We start from the raw sequence: 16,979 nt of genomic DNA, 5'->3' as shown, positions 1-16,979 counted from the left end.
TGGACGCTTTCAAGGTTTGCACCGGGGTTATTTTCGGGCTGACTCGCAACATCGAAACCAGTCGGTCAATTCATCCCTGCCGGCCGTATTCGCAGCAACTTCCTACTCCCGTAGATGTGCAGAAGAACAACATGAACCTGTCGCTGTCCTTTATTTTAACTCGAGGGAGCCCCTGCGTTCTGACAGCATGCAGAACGGATAGCGGGTTGTTCCCGGCTCCTGCCTTCCAAACCCGTGGTTTCGGCGCCAAAGCTATTTTTCCGGCAATCATTCATTGGTTTGTTCTATTCAAAGGATGAAAAGTATGTTGATCCTTCTATTCGTGGCCCTTCGCTAACCCTTCTAGGAAGTGATGGTAAGCTGCATGTCAGCCTCGGCTTCGAGGCTACATACGACAACGTCAAAGAGCAAGGATACCTTCAGCGCAAGCTTATGCTTCGAGTTAAGATACGTTATCAGTTTTTGCAGCATCCAAATGGCCGCAACTAGATGCGACCAACCCGACATGGTTACAAGCCTTGTCTATCACTGCACCTCCGAAGATTTTCGTCACCTCCTTGTTCGTATCGCTAGGAAGATAAGAGATCACGCATGCCCTCTTCGATCAATCCCCCGGCTCTTCATGGTTTAATCTCCCTTTATCCTCCTCTACAAACTCTTTACCAGCCGTCACCATGTCCGAACTCGAGGATCGATTCGTCAAAAGAGGCTACTGGGTCAACTGGCATCACGGTCCCATCATGGGGCAGACATTTACCGTGGAGGCCCAAACCGGTATCCTAGTCGTTGCGCTCTTTACCATTCTAGCCTCTGTTGCCACTGCACAACTCTGGAATTTGCTAGCTTTCTTTCTGCACCAGCTACGGGCCGATAGTGAGCCGTCAGATGGTCTATTCTGGCAGCATCAAGCGTTACTCCGGACGATGCCCACACCGACCGCCTTCATGGCCGACTCCCTTAAGTTATCATGGAGATGGAGGTCTAAATTCCCGCACTCTCTTCTCCGGTACTCGCTGTTGATATCCTTCGCTCTTTGCTTCGCCATTGCATCTATTGCCGCCGGCGTGGCTACCTCCTATGCAGTGGACAATTCAAACATCGAAGTACTGGTCGACAGTCCCCTCTGTGGTCGAGTCAATTATACGAAGATGTATGATGGACGGGCGACCTCCACTCTCATGTCCAACCTCGACAACAGCATCCAGACATATGCCATGAACTGCTATCAGAAGAGCTCATCCCTTCCAGCACCCTGCCAAAATACCTTCCACAGGCCCAATATATCCTTCACGGCAGATCCTGCTCCATGCCCGTGGAACTCTTCTATGTGTGCTGAGGGCGCCTTACCCGCGATAGCTATGGATTCTGGACTGATAGACATGAGGACCCACTTTGGACTTAATGTGCAAGAGAAGGACACTGTCAAACTCCGCAAGCTGACGACCTGCAACATCCTACCCCGCGAAGGCCGCATAATTACGAGAGACGTTTCCTACTGGAAGACCCGCGGCTTTACAGATAACAAGACGACGCTCAATTACGGTAAATACAGAAACACGCCCGATGATCTGCGCCCGGAAGCCACTTTTCTGCAAAGCACGGCTCTCACTGATTATCAGCCAACGTTCGGAGCCGAGTAAGAAACCCTCTCTTCTATGTCCTTCAAAGCACTTCCTCTCAAGCTAATTGTACTTAGTGCCATCTTTAGCTACTTATTGAATGATATATCCTTTGTCGGGATAGTTCCGCTCCCCGAAATGCAGCGCGACGATGCTGATGTCTCTGTATTGGCCGTCTGGTTGAACTGGGTCATGTACGAGCAACCTGTTAATGACCCCTTCTTTTCGGCCCATCGACCCTGGACGTACATCCCAGGAGGCGGGTATCCGAATTATACTCGTTATGAGCCGGATTTTGCAGCTGGTGTTATTGGATGCGCCGTTCAGGTGTGACACTACCCCCATCCGATATTGATTGCATAACTCATCAAAGCCCTAGTATCAATTCTGTCACCCACGGCCTGGAAAAGACGACTTCTGTACGAAGCTCAGCGGCAGTCCTCTAGAGGTGTCCAATGGCGACTACCCCGAAGCGAGCCCTCTCCAGCTATCGCTCCTGCAGCTCTTGAGGTCTCTGACTCGCATCAGTTCCATTAATGATGGTCCTCTGTCCGGTATTGTGCAAGCTGGCAAGACGGTCAGCCGCGGCGCGTCACCAGGCTTACCGGACGACCAGTGGATCCAGGAAATTATTGGTTGGGAAGCTCTTGCATGGACGAGCTGGCAGAGTCTACTCTCGGCTTCCGTCATAGGCCCCGGGGCATTTGATGAATACGCGGACGAGTACCGCGACGTCCCTACGAACGCGGGAGACAAGCAGCTGTGTTATTCCTTGAAGATGCGGAAAGCTGGTGGCTTCGCAAACATCAACCTCTTCGCGCTGGTCTTCATCACCACCTTCTCCATCGTCATAACGCTCTTCAATATGACGGTTCTACGCTTCGCCATCTTCCTCAGCAGATTCCGCCGCGCCTTAGCCCCCCGCATCGACCGCTGGGTTCAAGATGGCATATTTCAGCTTCAACGGCGTGCCTTCGAAGCGCATCACGGGGGCTTGTGGGTCGATCTCGAGAAGGAAATCCCCGTGACGAAGGAAAGGGAGAGGCTATTGGAATTACCCATTGCGTCGTTGCCTCTTCAGCTGGAGAGGACGAAGAGCTTTGATAACGAGAAGAAGTTCCCGAAAGACATGAAGGAAGTCAAGGAAGAAGTCACAGAGGAGAAGGCCGAAAAGATCTCTGATCAGGGTGTCGAAGAGGATTTCGAGATCGGGATGCTGGGGAGAATGGATTCGGGATTGACCCTAAGAGACGACTATGGAAGGATGCGTTAGATAGCTGCGGTAGAGGCTGCGGTAGAGGCTGCGGCTCCGCTTTAGGCTAGAGTCTGATTGCTTGTTGTGCATATGGCAGTATCTGAATCAGATTGAATCCCATAACGAATTTCTAGCATGGAATGTCTTGGCTGTCGAGGCAGTGGTTGCTGTGCCCATATATATTGCCCTTTCCTGTGCTAGCCTGTTGGGTTGACCTCGGGATGTACTCGTGAGTCTACGCTATCGGCCCTACAACGCGGGAGCGAATAACCATACGGCCTAGGTAGTTGGCTACAAGAAGAAGAAAACAAGTCATCCATCTCCGCTCCGTGCACAAATAATATTATTATCCAATACTGGGTATAACCTCGTTGATCTTCCACTATGGGTCCGACCACTCCCGTCCCGCTCTAGCCCCAATCGAAAGAGTGTCCAGTTTTACGATTAGAAGGATAACCACACTCATCTAGATCATCGCCCTTCCACCTCTTGTCATTTCCCTTCGGCTTGTCTTCTAGGCTATGTCTCCAGAAACGCTTGGTCAGGCTGCGCACCCCGCCGCTGTCCTCACTCTTGGGTGGTACTTTCTGCTGTATCTCCTGCGGCGATCGCTCATGCTCATCTAGAGCCAGCGCCTCTGGGTCGTCCTCCTCATGGTGCTCTTCGATTGCCCAACCGCTGGGCACCCCGCGGCTCGGAACAGAACTGCCTCCATCCTCGCTCTTGGTCTTGTAAAGAGCGCCCTTTAAATCCTCCGGCACATGTTGAGGCTTCAACTTGTGCTTGTTCTGCCAGTGCTGCACCATATTCCACTTGCGCGCCGTCCAAAATATTTTGTGGCTTTGCGTGTCGCAACCAGGCGGGCAATCCCCGGTGCAAATATTGACGCAAACGAGACATGGCTCTTCCTTCTTTCTCTCGGGGTTGAAGCGGCAGTGGGACTCCTCATGGCACTTTTGCTCCGAGGTTCTGGAGAATTTTTTTGGACATGCTGGCGCAAAGCTACATGCGATCGATCCACGCATGCGTGTAGTGGTACTGAGCGGAGGGTGTCTAAGCGATGGATCCGCAAAAGAGCTCATAGATGTCCGAATAGAGACGGCATCCGATGGAGTGAAAGAACTTGGTCGGCTTGAAGCGCCGGAACTGGTGCTCACCAAGGATAGGTGCGGATGGTAGAGACCAGTGCGAGCTTGTTGTGCAGTTCCATGCTCGGGAATAGCAGCCGGAGTGGCTACTGTCGGCGGAACGGGTTTGGAAGGCAAAGGCGCTCGGGCATTCTTGAGGCTCGTTGGCCGCATAGAGGGGACGCTTGCAGGAGAGGCGTAGTTCGAGGCGTGAGCGATATCGGCATTACCAACCGCGCCATCGTTTTGATTAGGCATGTACTGATAGCTTTGGCTGTCGATAGTGTCACTCGTAGAAGGGGTCGTATTGTTAGTACCCGACCTGTATGCTGGCAGCGACGTAGGGCTGAATCTAGGTAGTTGGCTTGCGGCGGAGCTATGAGCATAATGGGCATGCTTCGGGACAGCGTTGAGACTAGAAATGTTCTTGTTGGAGTCTATTTCTCGTCAGCGGATTACTCAAGGATCTGACGGTGGATAGGGAAGAATTGAGACTAACCCATGCAGTCTCCCTGTTGAGAGTCTTCGGTAAGACTGTTCTTTAAGGCATTCAAAACCCGCTCTTTGATATCGGGCCTAAGGCAGGGGAAGGTCGTAAGTAGCCCAGCATGCTCGACGTCCGCTGGAGAAGCGGAGTTGACAGCTAGTCCAGCAGTAAGAAGGCTTTCCGCAAACGCTGCGCGGTCCAGCTTTACACCAATAGCTTCAAGTTGCTCGCGAAGCTCGGTGTACGACGGGCTCCTATCGAGGATGCTGAGTATGTGATCCACTGTAGGCGTCTCCTCTGGCTGTCGGGGTGGCAAAGGGTTCGTGTGTTCAAGCACTGAGCGAGAACGGCCGGCATCGGCTGCACTAGGTGCAGGTTGGGGTGACCAATGCCGAATATCCTGTGCAGCATTCAATTGCCGTTGTTGATTCCAGGAATGCATAACAGATCGTGTAACGAATAAGAAAGGGTAAGTATTAGCAACGCGGAAAAACAGAGGGACTAAAGAAAATAGCGAGAGACTGGGGATTTACTACATGCCGGATCAAGGATTTATGGATTTTAACGAGCGAAAGGCTACCTGGCATGGAGCCTCAGCGTTGGTGCCCTATACACAGTTCGTCTCACAAGATTCTAAGGGCACGGGGGTGAGTTTTGACGTTCTTCAAACACGATCGGGAAAGAGGCGTTCTGAGTGATGGAACCCAACAGGGAATGCCTGCCTGGATGTGAGCGTGGGGTCATTGAACCTCAATGCAGATCCGTGCACGTGTGACGTTTGCCTGCTTGACAGCTGTCAGCCTCGAGTGTAGCGCGTGAGTATTTCCCATAAGCCAAAAGTGTAGCCTGAGACCAAGGGCAAGGGCTGCATGTGTGATTGGGAGGCGAAACACCAACCCCTGATGCCCTTCGGAGAATCGAACATAAAGATCCGGTCAAGAGTGCGAAAAAGGGCACTCGAATAGAGTGAAGATGATGCGGCTCTGCCTGCGTATATGTAGGCGTCGCATAAGCATGCCATGCAAACTATATCGCGAAGGACATCAGACGAGTTCTGAGACAGGGACAGTTCCAAGGCGTAGTAGGCGCAAGGCAGGGCAACTTTCGTGTCGGAATGACGAGATTCCGCCAAAAAGAGATAGAATTGTAAGAGCTCGACGGAGGCAAGAAACCAGCCTGACTTCAGTGGATGGTTGAAAGGACGAGGAGCCTTTTGCAGGTTGGCAGGCGGGTAGCACAAGTACTACGCACGGACCCGCCTCGCTTCCGCCTTCCCCACACTCAGACCTCAAAAATCAAGCATCCATCGCCGACCGCAACCCGTCTCCAAAGCGGCCGGAAACAAAAACAGTGACCACGACGTACCGTGGACACGGCAGACTGATTGCATCGAACGGGACTCGAACCCGTGCCTGAAGCAGACATTGAACAATGGGAAGCTTCAATTCTACCCCTAAACTATCGATGCGGTGTTGCTCGAGCAGTAACTTTATTATTCCGTATCTGTTTTAATAATTATAAACTTCGGAATACGTACATCTTATATCTACGCCTAGAATTATGCCTTGCTAACGTGAAAAACTGCAATTTTTCCCTACATTGTGCGGGGGTTAACGCTAGAGCGGGACAGGCGTAATCTACCCGAGAGGCTGAGTCAGTAAGCGATAAACAGAAAACGGGAAACGGAAAACGCAAAACTTACTGTCACGTGCCTTCTACCTGGGCTAACGCGTGTCTTGGGCTGCGAAACACAACGGCTAGACTTTGGATGTTATTGAGTCCCCACCCATTCGTGACACGAAGGGCGGCGGCACCGTCTGCAGCTGAACCGGGATATTCGGAATCTGGGAAAGGCCAAGCATTGGGGCCGGGTGGCTGTGCTGTAGAAGTAAGATAATCTATCTACCTGCATACCCTTCAGGTCTCTCTGCTCTCCTCTCCTCCTGCTATATCCTGAAAACCATCACCACGCCCTCCTTTCATTCAAACCGGCAATGGACCTCTTCGTGGATCTTGTCCACATCGCTGCTGGGCATACTGACCGAGTATCTATCATAGATGCCGTGGATGCTTCTGAGGAGGCGAGCGTTAAACGAGCGATGAAGCGATGGAAAACGTTCGTGTACATTTTGAAGAGAGCACTGCTTCAACGTACTGACAATGATGATTAGGTTTGCTGTTCATCTCCCGTCTCCCGTGAACGAAAAAGAGACGGTATAAGCCTTTCAATCACCACCAAAACCCGACTTCATCAAAGCATATTTCGTGTGGAGGGTCAGGACAGCGGCACCAAAGCTCGCCGAGAAGGTGACCGTGCAAACACTTCTTAAAGAGTTCGAGCAGCTCCGTCGTGTTATACGTTTAGGACTAAACCATGAGTACTCCGGAGTAGAAGTCCAAATGATAAGACGAGTAAGTGTTTTCTCCGGGAAACTTATAGCATATCTAGATTAATTCTGTCGCTCAGTTCATCAGGAACTTGCACGTAACAGAGGGCGCTTCCACGCGGACAAGGACGAAGTCAGTAGTATTCGCCGCAGACGGAGAGGTCCTTATATCCCATCTCTGGCGCTGCGACGAGTATACCTATTTTCACTCACGTATGATGATACAGATCACTTTCTTCATCATACTCTGTGTGCTCTGGGGCCTGCGACCCGGTGAGGTCGTGGAATCAAGCAGACATTGGAGCACAGGCCGGGGCATCACGTACGGTGATATCAGAGTCATTCTTGCAAAGCATAAAGGTCGTCTCAGGTCCACGCTCAAAATTAAGTTGCGATTCCGGAAGGGCGGGCGTCACAATGAGGCTGCGCAGTAAGTTGTCCCATCTTATAGCGGACAAGTAGCCCTAACAATGGATAGGCAGGAGATCGACCTTCACGAGGAGCCAGACAACAGGTTTCGATGCCCCGTAACGTGGTATCTTTCCATGGCTCCGGCGGACAATGTCTTCCTCCACCATACCACAGCTGACTTGGAGAATCGCCTTCTGCCACTAGGAGCCGCGTCCAGAGAATTTGCCATTTGAAGCGACAAAAAGACTCTACCACTCCTTCGCAAAACAAATGGACGGGAGATTTTGGATAAGATAATGTCTGCCCCCTCAATGACAGGCTATCTCAAGGACCTTGGTGCTAGATGTGGGTACAAAGGACAGCATCACCTGCTACTCATTCCGACGCGGTTTTGGAAACGCGATAGAAGGTACATACTCAGATTTCAACCCCATGGCAGCTGATGTCGACTGGTGCGTCAGGGAGAGTCTCTGCACAACGACAAAGGCAAACTTTGAGCCACAATGATGATGCCACGTTTCGGTCGTACATCACGCCCACCATTGGAATCGACACGCGCAACGTTGTCCGCAACCTCCCCGAAGACAGAGAGCTGGTCGACTCTACCCGTGGTGTAGCCTTCACGCGGGATACCGGCGCTCCAAAGCCGCACATATCCTCGCTCTATAAAACAATCACACCGCTTCCCCCGGATCTCGTCGCCGCAGTCACCACTAAATTTCCTCATTCAACCCCGAAGTTCATCGCTAGCAAGGCGCGCAAGCTAGATTTCGAAAGAAGGAAGGAAGAGTATCATGCATCCAAGGCCGAACAAGTTGCGAGTGCTGCGGGAGATGACGCTTCTTCCGCGGAGTTACCAACTTCGTCCATTCAGTCAACGCCATCTCCTTTCTTCAATCGTATGTTGAAGTACAACCATCTGCAAGCAACCGCAATCGACAGACTATGGTCCGAGGAGCCCACCTCCATTCTGCAGTGCGTAGAGCCTTTAATGCGCATAGCAGACCCAGCCCAGTTTCGACCCTATTATCCTCACTCCATTCAGCGTCCCACGGCGGCGATGCGCTGCCCGTATTGCGCGGAAGACATCAGCACGGGCAAGAAGTCTCTTGCTGCCCTCCATCTCCTAAAATGTCACTGTAAGAAGAGCGACGAGGATTTTTGCTTTGCCTGCGCCAAATGCTTCAAGAAAGGTGGTGACTGTATCGAGGAAAGTTCTCACTCTAGCATTTCCAGCGTAATTTGTGGGATAGTCTGCTGGCGTGGTCTGGTAATCCGTCTAGGCGAGTGTCCCTTTGTTCGACTCTGTGGGAGGATGCTGGACACTTCACGGCTCACGTCGAACGTCACATTAAAGTCCTACCCGAAGGATCGGCTTCCTGTCCCCATCCGGATTGTGGTCGCTCCTGCCCTTTTAAGGACGAGCTGCGGATTCATCTCAACGATACCCACTACCTCAGCTTGCGTTTGAAACATCGAGACGGCCCCCAGCATAATGGCTCGGATGGGGACTGTATCATCATCTCTTCAGATGAAGACTCGGAAGAGAATTGAATCGTCAACTCTTCTGGACGGGGGTGCGGGAAGCGCTGGCACCCTCCACAGCCGATCATTAGTATGCATGGAAATTCATATGGCACTTATTGGATCTACCGTAGATCACGCACACGCTAATCGCACAAAGTACGCTAGAACACAATAGGAGACTTACCGCCTATGCCCTTACTAAGTGATCTAAGGGAGTGTTAACAGTGGTGCACATGGCCTGAAGCCTGCGTTGCATGTGACCCTCGATGCGCGGCGGAGTGGGCTCTGAGCCTCACGGAGGTTGACTAGCTAGATCACTAGACGGAGGATCTCGGCGACAGAGCCTTGACAAACGCTAAGCCTCTGTGCATGACATCCAGATAGAAGCCTTGTGGGTGGCTCGCGGGTCCAGATTGATTTGTTGCAGTGCTCTCTCTTGCTTCTGGCTTCTGCACTTCGCCCCTAACACGTTACTTGAGCGCCTAACTAGTGTGCATGACCCCTGAGGTGCGGAATCCTAGAGGTCTCGTGCCTAAGTAAGAAGTATAACATGCGGGGGATGCCTTGCTATAGCGAGTGCGCTGGCTGCATTCTCTTTCTCTCACGTCGAATGCTACCTCTAAGCCGTACCCACCCCGCTACAGTCGAAACAGAAGCTGCACCCACTCTTGGATAACATGGACGCTCACTACATAGGCGGGTTCTGCCTTGTTAGGAGATTCTTAGTTTGCTAACGAGATCTGTAGACTCTTAGTTGCAGGTAGTTTATCACGGAACGAACACGGCGGTAACTAACTGTGTTGTACTTACGCTGGTAAATAGGTTAGAGTTAGGTTAGAGTTAGGTTGCCTTATATAAGACCCTAACCCAACCTTAACTCTAACCTAACTTTTTAACGCTAGTAATAGGTTGTAGTTAGGTTAGATTACATAGACTCTAGAGTTGTAGTTAGGTTACTACAGTTGTGATATTGATTCAGCCTGCTGAGAAGTGGCGCCGATAAGTGCGCGGTGTGCCATTTCGAGAAGCACTTGCATTTCCAATGAATAACCGAAGTCCTTTTTATGGCTTGTTGCTAACTACGGAGCGCAATGAAGGATCTAGAGACATTACACAGGGCATGAAAGAAGTGTTGAGCTGGGATGGGATTCTTGGGGAACGAATCATATCTTGCTTCTATCCTCGGCACAGGATGGACACTTCGCATACCTGTGATATATAAGGTTTCCCGCCTGGCTACTAACCGTCGTCCATCACAACCCTCCCTGACCATTTCCCAAATCTATAAGTCCATTCTATTGAACCATCACAGCATGCCTCCCCAGTAACAGCCCACCAAACTGACCGCCCGATCACCCCAGGCTAGCCATGGAGATGGGAGAGACAGTCGAGGGTGACTCCAAGAAGCCCTGGAAGACGTGGAAGCCCAATTCAGACAATCCAGCCGAGAAGCCGTGGCTCATCTGGAACTCTGGCGCTCCGGGCGAGGCTGCGGGCTTGAGAGATGAGCGTCCTCACAACGCTGCCTCGTTCTCCTTTGGTGAGTTTCTCGAAGGCCTCGACGCCTGTTTCGCTGCTGTGCTCTCGGATCTATAGTCTGACTGACTATTACAGCGCTCAAGGAGAGTCAAGGCTGATCAGCAACCGCCGCTGGTGGCAATGCTGGGTGAATTTGGTCCGAGCCTAGCTTGCGATCAAGTGGGAAATATGGACGAGTTGAAGCTGGCACAAACCGTTCGCTCTTTGCTTTGAAACCTCCTACGCTGTCCTTCGTTCGATTGAGATAGCTGTTCCTTTATGATCACAAATGAGAGAAGTCCTAGTCTACTTCCTGAAAATTCAAATGGCCGATCCCTATGAACACCAGTTCGCATGCTGTATACTCGGTGACATCTGTCTTCTGTATCGTGCGATAACGGTTGCCAGGTCAGGGAAGCCGTGCAGTGGACGTAAACCTCCCCGTTTTGTATATTGAAGGTGAGAGCTACATGCAGCACTAGGTCAAGGCTCAAGTTTCACGCGAAACCCCGCACATCTCTACGATATGTCCGGCTCTTCCTGAGCCCCATTGGCAGCAAGCTGCGTCGCTCCATCCAAAATCAGGTCCGTCTCTTTGAGGGCAAGCGGTTCGACCACATCGCTCTCCCGACTCCCAGCCCACCGGATCCCCACCAGCTCAAAGTCAAGAATCGTCAGCGTCCGGCTCGGCTCGTCCCACAGCGTGTTGCGCAGATGTCGCAGGTCATCGTGATAGATGCCCCTCACAAGGGAGGTGGTGAAGAAGCGTAGCAAAGCCGCACGCACCTCGTCTTTTTGCGCGCTGGGGAGCATCGCCCAGCACGATCGCAGTCTGCTTCCGGTCCACCACTCCAGTACCAGCGCCTTTGCTTCGAGCTGGAAATGGTGCGCGGGGTGGTATCCGTCGAAGAGGACTGCGGGAGTAAAGCCTGTGTCGGCCATTAAGTCGAGTGCATCCCTCTCGTTCGCGTACCTGTGTTATTGCCGTCAGAAAGCGGTCTTTGCGACTGATGCTCAATACCAAATAATCATACATCTGGAGCATTTCCTTTCCCGCCGGCGTGGCGCTGACTTCCCAGATCTTGACTATGGCCTCGCGTCCAGCGAACACCGCCTTAAAGACCAGACAGCGATGGATGGCATCAAATGTTTTGGTGGCGATCCGGGCCGTCAGTTTCACGGTCTGCGGCTGCCCATCTCGAGAAGCGTCGAACGTGATGGCCTCGGGAGGCACGAGTGCAGTCACCGCGAGGGCCTGTGGGGCAGTCATTCTGATGTGAAAGACCGCCGCGTGTGAAAAGCGAGGGAGTCTCACTTGGCGGTACGCTTCGAACGGAATGCAATCTTTGGGGGTGGCAGTAGGTGAACGCACTGGAAAGGCCACCCCTTCTTTTATAAGTCGGCTAAGAGCATCCGAACTCATTAGGCCAGTTTGTGCATCGGGCGCGTACTTAAACAGGGAAGTCTGTTGCACACCCTCAGTCTGCTAAGAAGGCCGGAGAAGGTCGACCAGACCCTTCCTCCATGCGCCAAATGCAATCCAGCGCCTAAAGGGAAGGATTCCAAGGAGAAGACCGATTTACAAGCGGTTGTACTCCCGTTTCACGAGAATCCCTGCCGAGCGTGCTTGGTGTCTCTCTCGGAACAACTTCGGACTTGGGCGGGGCCGCGTGCAAGCGTGCCTGCACCTGCTCTGCTCTGGCACACTACTTTCTACTAACGCTGCCTATGTTTTAATGCTCATCCGCCTTCGCCATAGATTTTGTCCTGTCCCTCTTCCCCCCCTACTTACAATGCAGTCCCTCATGTCCACCCTGAGCGCTTTGCGTGTTAACATCGACAAACCCACAGCAAATCCCGTCGATGTCTACCGCATCCACCTCACGAAGCTGCTGGCCGGCCTGACGGGCGCAGCGCCCGCCGTCATCTACCCGGCCCTCCAGTTGACGCAGACGCTGGCCAAGGGTGACCTTTCGCTCGCCGTCCCTGCGCTCCGGCTCAAGGGCCGCAAGCCAGACGACGTCGCGCAGATGATCCAGAATGAGGTATCTAGCTGCTCCCCCCCTGTCTCTCACCGCACAGCCCGGCCCGCCTCGTTTCTCATGCCTAATGCGTAATGCCTGTCGCTCTTTAGTTCCCCGACTCGCCGCTGCTGGAACGGCCCGTCGCCGACCGCAGCTTCGTCCAGTTCTTCTTCAAGCCCGCCCCGCTCGCCGCCATCGTGCTGCCTCTGGTCCTCGACGACGCTGCCAACTACGGCCGCGACCTCACCCTCGGCCTGCACGACCCGGCCGATCACGCAAAGGGCCGCAAGCGCATCGTCATCGACTTCGGCTCGCCCAACATCGCCAAGCCCTTCCACGCCGGCCACCTGCGCAGCACTATCATCGGCGGCTTCCTCGCCAACCTGTACGAGCAGGCGAACTGGGACGTGGTGCGCCTTAACTACCTCGGCGACTGGGGCAAGCAGTACGGCGTGCTCGGCGTCGGCTTTGCTGACTTCGGCAGCCGCGACGAGCTGGAACGCGATCCCATCGGCCATCTCTTCCACGTGTACGTCAAGGTCAGCGCCATTGCCCGCGACCAGCAGGCAGTCATCAAGGAGAAGGAAGGCCAGATTGCCGAGCTAAATGCCAAGGGGGAGCCGGTCGTGGCACTGGAGGCCGAAGTCGAGAAGATTCGCGATGCTAGCGTCGACGAGCGCGCACGCCAGTACTTCAAGCGCATGTGCGACGGCGACGACGAAGCCCTCGGCCTGTGGAAAACGTTCCGCGATCTCAGCATCGAGCGCTACAAGGACACGTTCGCCCGGCTCAACATTCACTACGATGTCTATGACGGCGAGTCACAGATCAAAGACTCGAGCATGGAGGAGGCTGCCCGCGTCCTGGAGGAAAAGGGCCTGTCTGAGGACTCGCAGGGTGCAAAGATAGTCGATCTAACACAGTATGCAAAGAAACTCGGCAAGGCCATTATCAAGAAAAAGGACGGCACAAGCATCTACCTCACCCGCGATATCGGTGCCGTCTTTGAGCGCTACGAGAAATACCACTATGACAAAATGATCTATGTCATTGCCAACCAGCAGGACCTGCACATGATGCAACTGATCAAAATCATCGAGTTAATGGGCAGGGACGACCTCGCCAAGCGTCTGCAGCACATCAACTTCGGCCTCGTCTCCGGCATGAGCACGCGCAGGGGCACAGTCAAGTTCTTGGACGACATCCTCCGCGACACGGCTGATAAGATGCATGAGGTAATGCGTGCCAACCAGTCCAAGTACGTCCAAGTCGAAGACCCGGAGAGGACCGCAGACATTCTGGGCATCTCCGCCGTCCTCGTCCAAGACATGAGCGGCAAGAGGTACGTTGTCACCCTACCTGACCGCATCCCGAACTTTCCCACGCCTGACTGCGACGTAGGATCAACGGCTACACGTTTGATATGAACAGGATGACGTCGTTTGAAGGTGACACGGGCCCTTACCTCCAATACTCACATGCCCGCCTCTGCTCCATCATCCGCAAGGCCGAAATCCCCATGGATGAGCTCAGCCGGGCCGACCTTTCGCTGCTGACAGAGAAGCATGCCACCGATCTTGTGCGGACGCTTGCCCAGTGGCCCGACGTGTTCAGGAATACCTACAAGACCCAAGAGCCCGTCACAGTTCTCACGTATCTGTTCAAACTGACGCATGCTCTCAATTCCAGTTATGACCGCCTCAACATCCTCAAGAGCGAGCCCGACGTGAAGCTTGCGCGCTTGGCCCTTTATTGCTCCGTGCAGCGTATCCTCAACAGCGGGATGAGACTGCTCAGTCTTACTCCCGTGGAAAGGTGGGCTCCTTAGCCACCTCCGCATATACGCTCAATGACACGCTAACTGCTTTGCTTTAGGATGTGAACAATCAGAAGTTGCCCAGTTTCTGCTTCGATATCTCTGGAAGTAGCACGGGAAAAACTGACGTGGGTTCCAAAAGTTTTGACGTCTGTTCGGCAGTGATACCTTGGGTTTGATGGCTCGTTCATGCCTGTCAATGCCCTGTAGCGGTCATCCTATTCCGTCTAAAGGGAAACCCCGCCGTGCTGGGGTATGCATGCCTCAAAGGAGGGGGGTTGTGGGATTGCAGCCAGCTATATAGGCAGGTCTTCGAATCTGGGGTCCTTAGCGCCCGTAGAGTTTGTGTGACGACGCCTACCACGTCACATGTTCGCTTGGGGCTGAGGGCCTTTGCAGGGGGTATATCTCTCCTCGGAGCAGCTCCCTCTGCTCCTCAGTTCAATCTTTTTCGTTACACCCCCTATTGCTTGTTGCTTGAGCATGCCGATCGTAAGGTTACTCCTAGGTACAACCGTAGCATAATCTGCTTCCCACGTGCTGCCCAAGAAGCTAACTAAAGAGCTTTGTCTTTTCCCTCGTATTTCTTTAAACGTTCTAGCCCCTTAAAGACCGCCCTTATCTCTATATCTTGGTCAAGGGAACGCCGAACAGTATACAAGATATTGACAGATCCTGACTCTTCAAAAAAAATATGGGGATGCATCTGACTTGAATCCACTTGACCTTGACTGCCGTCTCGCCTTTGCCCCACCTTTCGAGTCGCATTGCCGTGTCCTTATCCGATGATTGTCTGCTGCAATAGATGCGGCGCCGGTTGACGATGCTGCCGTCTTACGCTTGCACTCAACTGGGGCATTCCGCATCTGTGCAGCTATCCGCTCACTTCTCCGGGCACCTTAGTTGCAGCCGGTAGCTGATCCTCGACAGTAAGACGTCGTTGTCCGGTATCGCTGAGTGCCCCGGTCGACGGCAATTGCAAAGTGGCATTCTTGGTACGGGCATTCAGCTGCCGTTGGTCTTCTAGTTTGCTCATCAGTTTCGACACCCTTGACCCCGCTAGACCAAGAGAAGACTGCCTTCTGGTACGGATAGGCCTTTCGGCGGAAGCTTCCTCATTCCTGGGTGCCAAATTCGCATCACCGACCCCTGGCTTGCATGACGTACTGTTTTGCCAGATCGAATTGGACGTTTCACCAGGTCCAAACCTGCGGCAATCCTGTTTTCTAAAACGGGTGGTTGGAACGGTAGTCCTTGATTCGCTCGGTTTCATCACTTTTGACGAACGCACACTCCGAAGGACTCGGCCTGCCGACTCCTCCGCTAACCGCGGGCTCTCATTAACGGTAGGCAGCCGGGAGGTGCCTTTCGTCCTCTTCCTCTTACCTCCCACTCTAGCGATCACTCCCCTAGGGGCATCAGCCTCTTCGGGAACCGTAAATAAATTATTGCTGTTCGTACCATCGTTGTAGACGTCAGGCGTTGGTTCCGAGTTGAACCTGGGGCTGGGAAGACGGGGTGTTTGTTCATCGTTGCTGACTGCATTAGGCTGCAGTTCCTCAAGAAGGTCCTCGTGCATCCAGGTCGTTCCGGGCAGTTCGCCCCATGTAGGATTCCAAATCCCGTCTTCGATCCAGTTCTTGGTGCTTTCGTAGGCCATGGCGTCAATTTTAATTATTCTAGTAGACCGTTTAAATTAAAGCTCGTCTCTTATCTATTCGCGCTCCTTAGATACTTAGAAGAGAAACTAGTGGTAGGGGCGAGATGCTGAAGTATCGCGTTCAGATGTAGCTGCTGGCGCCTCAGTGGCATCCGGTGCAGAAGCATGTCCTGATTCTCTGGGTTGTTGGTGCCCTTAACCCATGTGTAAAGGAGTCGAAATCCCGCCCAAGAGACAAAAGGTTGGGTGTTGGAGTCCAGCGACTCTAATTTTTTGTGCCACGTCTCCAGCGTAACTGATTCTGCCAGAGCTCTGTAGTATAGGTCCTTCTTCTCTTCAAGCGTCTTTCCACTCAGCCCTAATTTTTCTTCCGCTCGGAGGACTTGCTTGCTGAGATCTTCGGGGTTGTACGACTCGCGATTGACCCCGAGCTTTTCGTCGAGGCCTGGGAGGAGCTCGGAGGCATCTTTCGTGTGATGCATGGTGATAAAATAGAGAAGAACGTATTCTTCGGGGTTGGGCGGGGCGTTCAGGGCCATCGTGGATGCTTCATACTATCAGCTCTCAGGACACGACCGACATAGTATCGGACATACTTCTACTGATGAACGCTCAGGTAGCTGTGCCGCTTCGTCTGAAGGTATGGAGTGTAGATAAGGAACGTTAGGACTGGGTCCCGCTGTGACCCCGACGTGGATCCGCTGCCAAACCCCCTCTCCCACGCCGAGCACCTGATTTGGTGTCCCGTGAGTGCTGAGATATCCAACCAATACCAGCATCAGTACCCCTATCGCAAGCGGATTGGAGCCTTTCGGCTGGTAATATGCAGCTAGAAGATGACGTCCCGAAATCCAACGAAGATGCGGATCAATCCCCTCAGGAGTTGAATACGATGCAGCCAGGTGTCAGTATTTCTTGATGGACTACTGTACCTTTGGCTCTTGCTCCGGCAAAAGTGTGGAAGTGTGATTAATGCTTTTTTCAGACGCGGATCTGAGCTAGCTGGCCCACGACCCGCACAACAACGCCTGGATGAGGTAGCATGAGACTGAAGACATAAGTAATGTGTTCTTCAGCAAGCGAGTGAGATTTCTTATTAAGATATATGATTTGATAGTTGATGTCATCATTTCTCCCAACTATGAAGG

The 16,979-nt window shown here is 52.9% G+C and overlaps 8 protein-coding genes and 1 non-coding gene across 9 annotated transcripts; 4 read left to right on the top strand and 5 right to left on the bottom strand.

Annotated features, from left to right (window-relative positions):
* Positions 1–674: 674 nt before the first annotated feature.
* Positions 675–2,892, top strand: BU26DRAFT_561221 (uncharacterized protein; the record flags this gene model as incomplete). The annotated part of the gene is made up of 3 exons (XM_033832889.1): positions 675–1,636; positions 1,697–1,946; positions 1,999–2,892. The coding sequence occupies 3 exons, from the start codon at positions 675–677 to the stop codon at positions 2,890–2,892; spliced, it is 2,106 nt and encodes a 701-aa protein (XP_033688963.1).
* Positions 2,893–3,284: 392 nt separating this feature from the next.
* Positions 3,285–4,930, bottom strand: BU26DRAFT_561220 (uncharacterized protein; the record flags this gene model as incomplete). Its single annotated transcript, XM_033832888.1, has 2 exons — positions 3,285–4,438; positions 4,501–4,930. The coding sequence occupies 2 exons, from the start codon at positions 4,928–4,930 to the stop codon at positions 3,285–3,287; spliced, it is 1,584 nt and encodes a 527-aa protein (XP_033688962.1).
* Positions 4,931–5,873: 943 nt separating this feature from the next.
* BU26DRAFT_t13 lies at positions 5,874–5,956 on the bottom strand. The gene has a single exon. It is a non-coding gene; the product is annotated as a tRNA-Gly (tRNA).
* Positions 5,957–6,745: 789 nt separating this feature from the next.
* On the top strand, positions 6,746–7,624 carry BU26DRAFT_232388 (uncharacterized protein). The gene is made up of 3 exons (XM_033820893.1): positions 6,746–6,900; positions 6,956–7,305; positions 7,354–7,624. The coding sequence occupies exons 1-3, from the start codon at positions 6,889–6,891 to the stop codon at positions 7,517–7,519; spliced, it is 528 nt and encodes a 175-aa protein (XP_033688961.1). The 5' UTR covers positions 6,746–6,888; the 3' UTR covers positions 7,520–7,624.
* Positions 7,625–7,728: 104 nt separating this feature from the next.
* BU26DRAFT_561218 (uncharacterized protein) lies at positions 7,729–10,450 on the top strand (the record flags this gene model as incomplete). Its single annotated transcript, XM_033832887.1, has 3 exons — positions 7,729–8,261; positions 10,175–10,353; positions 10,428–10,450. 3 exons carry the CDS (start codon positions 7,729–7,731, stop codon positions 10,448–10,450), a joined length of 735 nt encoding a protein of 244 aa, XP_033688960.1.
* A 312-nt stretch (positions 10,451–10,762) lies between these two features.
* BU26DRAFT_548301 (uncharacterized protein) lies at positions 10,763–11,910 on the bottom strand. The gene is made up of 2 exons (XM_033831929.1): positions 11,366–11,910; positions 10,763–11,304 (listed from the first exon to the last, which is right to left on the bottom strand). The coding sequence occupies exons 1-2, from the start codon at positions 11,752–11,754 to the stop codon at positions 10,851–10,853; spliced, it is 843 nt and encodes a 280-aa protein (XP_033688959.1). The 5' UTR covers positions 11,755–11,910; the 3' UTR covers positions 10,763–10,850.
* Positions 11,911–12,136: 226 nt separating this feature from the next.
* BU26DRAFT_589084 (arginyl-tRNA synthetase) lies at positions 12,137–14,482 on the top strand (the record flags this gene model as incomplete). Its single annotated transcript, XM_033834723.1, has 4 exons — positions 12,137–12,376; positions 12,466–13,697; positions 13,757–14,170; positions 14,231–14,482. 4 exons carry the CDS (start codon positions 12,137–12,139, stop codon positions 14,235–14,237), a joined length of 1,893 nt encoding a protein of 630 aa, XP_033688958.1. The 3' UTR covers positions 14,238–14,482.
* A 563-nt stretch (positions 14,483–15,045) lies between these two features.
* Positions 15,046–15,831, bottom strand: BU26DRAFT_561215 (uncharacterized protein; the record flags this gene model as incomplete). Its single annotated transcript, XM_033832886.1, has 2 exons — positions 15,046–15,194; positions 15,633–15,831. The coding sequence occupies 2 exons, from the start codon at positions 15,829–15,831 to the stop codon at positions 15,046–15,048; spliced, it is 348 nt and encodes a 115-aa protein (XP_033688957.1).
* Positions 15,832–15,881: 50 nt separating this feature from the next.
* BU26DRAFT_561214 (uncharacterized protein) lies at positions 15,882–16,370 on the bottom strand (the record flags this gene model as incomplete). The annotated part of the gene is made up of 1 exon (XM_033832885.1): positions 15,882–16,370. One exon carries the CDS (start codon positions 16,368–16,370, stop codon positions 15,882–15,884), a length of 489 nt encoding a protein of 162 aa, XP_033688956.1.
* Positions 16,371–16,979: the final 609 nt, after the last annotated feature.

Source organism: Trematosphaeria pertusa (assembly GCF_010094035.1).
Source record: "Trematosphaeria pertusa strain CBS 122368 unplaced genomic scaffold BU26scaffold_3, whole genome shotgun sequence".
Taxonomy (NCBI): domain Eukaryota; kingdom Fungi; phylum Ascomycota; class Dothideomycetes; order Pleosporales; family Trematosphaeriaceae; genus Trematosphaeria; species Trematosphaeria pertusa.
This window is presented reverse-complemented; position numbering and strand designations above follow the sequence as displayed.

Bases quoted from the DNA above. Each gene is read 5' to 3' on its own strand.
- BU26DRAFT_232388 (XM_033820893.1), top strand. The intron at 7,306-7,353 runs GTAAGTTGTCCC...AACAATGGATAG, and splicing joins CGTCACAATGAGGCTGCGCA to GCAGGAGATCGACCTTCACG.
- BU26DRAFT_548301 (XM_033831929.1), bottom strand. From the start codon at position 11,754: ATGAGTTCGGATGCTCTTAGCCGACTTATAAAAGAAGGGGTGGCCTTT. The intron at 11,305-11,365 runs GTATGATTATTT...GCAATAACACAG, and splicing joins GGAAAGGAAATGCTCCAGAT to GTACGCGAACGAGAGGGATG.